The 4527-nt window shown below is 35.8% G+C and overlaps 1 protein-coding gene across 2 annotated transcripts; it reads right to left on the bottom strand.

Moving 5' to 3' along the window:
- Positions 1-1358: 1358 nt before the first annotated feature.
- Positions 1359-3288, bottom strand: LOC145109315 (uncharacterized). 2 transcript variants are annotated; one of them, XM_079046463.1, is made up of 3 exons: positions 2973-3288; positions 2775-2889; positions 1359-2632 (listed from the first exon to the last, which is right to left on the bottom strand). In XM_079046463.1, the coding sequence occupies exon 3, from the start codon at positions 2572-2574 to the stop codon at positions 1705-1707; it is 870 nt and encodes a 289-aa protein (XP_078902589.1). In that variant the 5' UTR covers positions 2575-2632; positions 2775-2889; positions 2973-3288; the 3' UTR covers positions 1359-1704. The 2 variants fall into 2 exon arrangements, with proteins under 2 accessions (XP_078902589.1, XP_078902588.1); XM_079046462.1 differs by lacking the exon at positions 2775-2889 and having other exon boundaries at positions 2973-3285.
- Between the last annotated feature and the right edge of the window lie 1239 nt (positions 3289-4527).

The following is a 4527-nucleotide window of genomic DNA, read 5'->3' as shown; positions in this document are numbered from 1 at the left end:
AATTTGTAAATAAATGCGTACCAGAAACCGGACGTTACATACTTCCTCGGAAATACATAGGAAACTTTTTGTCAAAAACATCATGAAATTAAACTTTCAGAAAGGAGTTGTTTCTCGGAAAACCCTTGGGATATGAAAGAAAACGATGTGTGTGGGAATAGTGTCATAACTTCCTTCCGACAACATCTCTTGTCGCAAATGTCTCGGACAAGTTCTCTTAGGAGATGTTTTGAAACAAATTTTGTTTCCTCGGATATGTATCGTAAATATCGTTTCCTATATATGGATTTCCGACGTGTTTTACCCCCACATCAACGGGCCACATTTCTAGTAGTGAAAGGAGACGCAGCACCAAAAAACATTTTAAAAATATATGAACTCCATACCCAATGGGAACTCATTAAGATACAATGAGCATACTCCCTAATTAATGATACATACCCGAATATATCGTGATACATACATGATGCCTAAACATAATGAAACTACACCCTCGATCATTGACACCTACATAGTAAATAGACATACCCAATGAAGAACATACGACGCCAATTAATGAAGACGGACATGCCCAAATAGCCAAATACACACGACGCCAGCGAGGATCAGAGGATGGACACAACCAATACTTAGGGTTTCATGAATCTCAGGGTACAAGAGAAACTCTGAATATTGCCATTTTGTAGTTTCCTATTTTATTTGTATTATATTATAATTATAATAAAACCCAACAATAAAAAGCAACAAATTCCTTCCAATAAGTCAGTGTATTAACCTGCTGTACTGCCATCTTTAAGCTTTGCTGATGTACCTACTTCTGCTGCTAGTTTACGTGGCTAGTGCATTGGATCTGCTGCCTAATTAACACTAGCACTCCTCAGCTGTCTCTCTCATTAAAGAACTTTAATTTTCGATATAATAAAAAATCTGTCGTTGGTCTCGTTCTGATATCGAGAAAGAAAGCTTGTCTACGATAACTTAAAACATGTCGTTTAAAAATCCCAACATGAGAAGGTTTAACTTTAACTAGCAAAGATCAAAATCATGAGATAATTCGTTCTAAAACTAAGGGAACGATGGTGAAAAATCTCTACTTAGAGTCGATAAATAAGTGATTTTAGTGTGAGAAATTAATTGTTGCATTTTTGAGGTATTATTTATTGATCAGTGAAAAAATGAACTCCTAAATATGCCACATACGGATTCATCGGTTTATTAGTCAAGTACATGAAGATGGTTTTCGGCTTTCGCAACCCAGATGAGGATAGAAAAAAAAAAGTTGATGATGGTATACATAATCAATGACATTTATGTGATATCATAAATAAGTCTCTGGGTCACTTTCTAATATCAAGAAAAACCCAAGGTCAAACTGTTTCATTAACCACAAAAAATCAAAATGAGCTTACTCGTACAGAAATTGAGGATACAAAGCTTCTAGTCAATGAATTGATCTGAATTAACATGGCGAACGAACCCCATATATAGTATATGGGAAAAAAAAAATCAAGATTCTTACACTCACAAGTTCAAGCTGCAACCTATATAATTTCGTTTTTGAGGTATTCTTTAGCTAGAAAAGAGTTAACAAAATGAACAGCAAAATACACCACACGGAGTCATCGACTTATTAGCTAAGTACACACATGCAAATGTTTTTCACAACATGTGAAGAGGGTAAAAGAAAAGAACTTTAAAGAGAGCTCATGAATGTCCATTTTCTTCAGAAGGAAAAAGCTTAGGGTTCATACTCAAGTGCAAAGGCCTAACCATCCCTTGGTTTATTGTATATAGAGGTGAAGAAGACAAAGGTTGTTGATGTGAACTTGAAGACGAAGAGCTCAACATCTCAAAGGTTAGTTGTTTTGGATCAAATTGATACCTCACGTTATGATCATGAGATGGAAGTGGGTATGCGATATGATTGAAATTATCACTTGCATTTTCTTGATGATGTGCCATTGACCCATAGCTTCCGAACTGTGATAATGACAAATTTGAAGGATTCAATTTCAAGAAAGAACCATTTGGCACAACATTGTTGCACAAAACTGGTAGAGATGAGGATTGAGTACTCGATTGAACAAAGAAATGATCTTTATTCTCCTTAGATTTATCGGGATTCCAGTAATCCTCCCAATTGAGACCATTAGTATTCGTTCTAACACCTTCAAGATTTTCGGAGTGAGAAGCAACATTGATCATTGATTGAAGATTTTGACCGAAGTTCCCAGATGGCATTTGTAGAGGAGGAAGTTCATCGATTTCATGCTTAGCAACATCGAGCAACCAATCAACAACCTTGCTGGGTTGATTAAGTCCGAGGCGATCTTGAAGATCATATAACTGAATAGCAGTTTGAACAGATAGCCTCACTCGCCTATCTCTTAATCCTCTCACTGTGCAAACTTTACTATGTCTGTCTTTCCCACCAAAGGCTCGTGAAACTCGAACGATTCTTGGATCTCTCAGTTTTGTCCACGAAGATGTTGTTAAATTAGGGTTTGGGATAATATTCTTACCGTTGTTTGTGCTTTTTTCGTCATCCGATTCTCTTGTATTGGAGATATTCATCTCAATTCGCTCATAATTGCAGCTAGTTTTCTTGGATGGAATTGTCAATATAGGAATCCTGCAAGAATCGATAAGAAAGTGAGTTATAAAGCATACTTAACCTGTTGGAAAACATTCAAATCAACTCAAATTTATTGTATTAAATTCAGGAGAAGATCGATCCACACACACACACAAACGCTCACGAAAAAAAGACATACAATAAGAAGAAATCAGCTGGAAAATACTTGATCGAGTCAACTAAAATCTTATTGAATTTAACACATTAACACCCGAAATTCTGCTAGGCAGGTTGCTTCGAATGAAAGAAGAGATCTGAAAGCATGAGGACATTCAAGAAACACAGACAGACAAACAAATTCATCTGAAAAAGCACTTAAAATAGTCCAAAAGCTTACTTGAGCACAAATATCTTGTACTTTGAACAGGAGATGAGCTAGAATTGAAAGCAAAAAACTCCCAAATTTCACTCAGTCCATCCACTAGAATAAACCTAGCTTTTGAATACGGCGAATGGAGAAATGAAGAGAGAGATAGAACGAGGGTATGATGAAGTTGAAGCGTCCATGGTGAATGGATGGAATAGTAAAAGTAAAGATATAAAGCAAAGGCTGGTAGGGTGCCACGCGTGGTGGGTACCTTGAGGAAGATACATATCTATGGTGGTCAAAATTTACACGCAGATGAATATGATTGGATTTGGATTGATGATTAAGACGATAGAGAGTATTAGGGTTAAGGATTGGATTTACATGGCCATGAAAAGCTTGTAAGGTAGGGTTTGCAGAAGTAAATTTATGAAGTAAAAAAGCATAATAATTTTCGAGGGACCATGCACTTATTGAACAGTTGTGCATCGTGCTTTATTGGAAGTTACAAAAGCCAAGGGCATTGTCATTTATAGTCGGTAAAATATGTACAGAAAAGAATCCATTATTTAAGATCCGGAATAAGTTTCTAATATGATTTAATACGGTAATTAATTATGTGTTGCACATTCTTGGTTTGTTAAATGAATTATCATTAACCAAATTGATTCTAACTCAACGGTGTCAGGTGTTGTTCTCCTTCCTTAAGGTCAATGGTTCAAGTCTCATTCGGGACATAAGTTGTATTAAAAGTATTTTAATAGGAATAGATTAGATTTGTCGTTTAAAAAAATGAATTATCATTAAAGTTATTTAAATATATTCAAAAAATAAAATTATAAGCATCTGGTCTTGTAGGTTTTCGGATGACCCTTCTTGTGGATTAATCACTTCGTATGGTAAGAAACTATGTTATGTGTATATATTTTAGCAACTTTTTTATATACAATTTACCGGAAAAGTGACATGTTCGGTTCAAAAAGGCTTCTTAGAGGCTCCTTTCACCCCTGAGGAAGTGAAGGTCGTGGTTTGTCAATGCGACAACGAAACGACTCTAAGCGTTGATAGGTACACCTTTACCTTCAATAAAAGGTTTTAGAACATTATTGGTACTAATGTTCTCCTTAAAGACAAGGATCTTCAGGAATTTGCTACCATCAACCCGAGTAGCAACACGTCCATTATCACCCACATTTCCAAAATAAAGGACACGATTAATTTCATGGAATAGCAGCACCATCAACCTTATAGGTTGTCTTAGTAAGATTGTAGGCAAAACCTGACCGTGAGACTTAAAAATGGCATGGACTTAACTATTAGCCCGTATCAATTTCCATTCATTGAATGAAGGATTTTTTTGGATGGGTTGCTAATTGTGAATAAGATAATTCAATGGGCCAAATGAGGGAAAAAGAAGATGGTTCTTTTAAAGTAGATTTTAACAAAACGTTTTAACTCCCTCGATTCGGGCTTTCTTGATAACCTCTTGTATCTCATGGATTTTCTCCTTAAGTATAGTTTTCTTGCATCTCCTCTCTTAAGATTTAGGTTCTTGTCAACAATTCACCTGCTCAGGAGTTCAAAT

The sequence above is a fragment of the Lactuca virosa genome, chromosome 4 (genome assembly GCF_052849685.1).
Source record: "Lactuca virosa cultivar CGN04683 chromosome 4, Lactuca_virosa_CGN04683_v6, whole genome shotgun sequence".
NCBI classification, from domain to species: Eukaryota; Viridiplantae; Streptophyta; class Magnoliopsida; order Asterales; family Asteraceae; genus Lactuca; species Lactuca virosa.
This window is presented reverse-complemented; position numbering and strand designations above follow the sequence as displayed.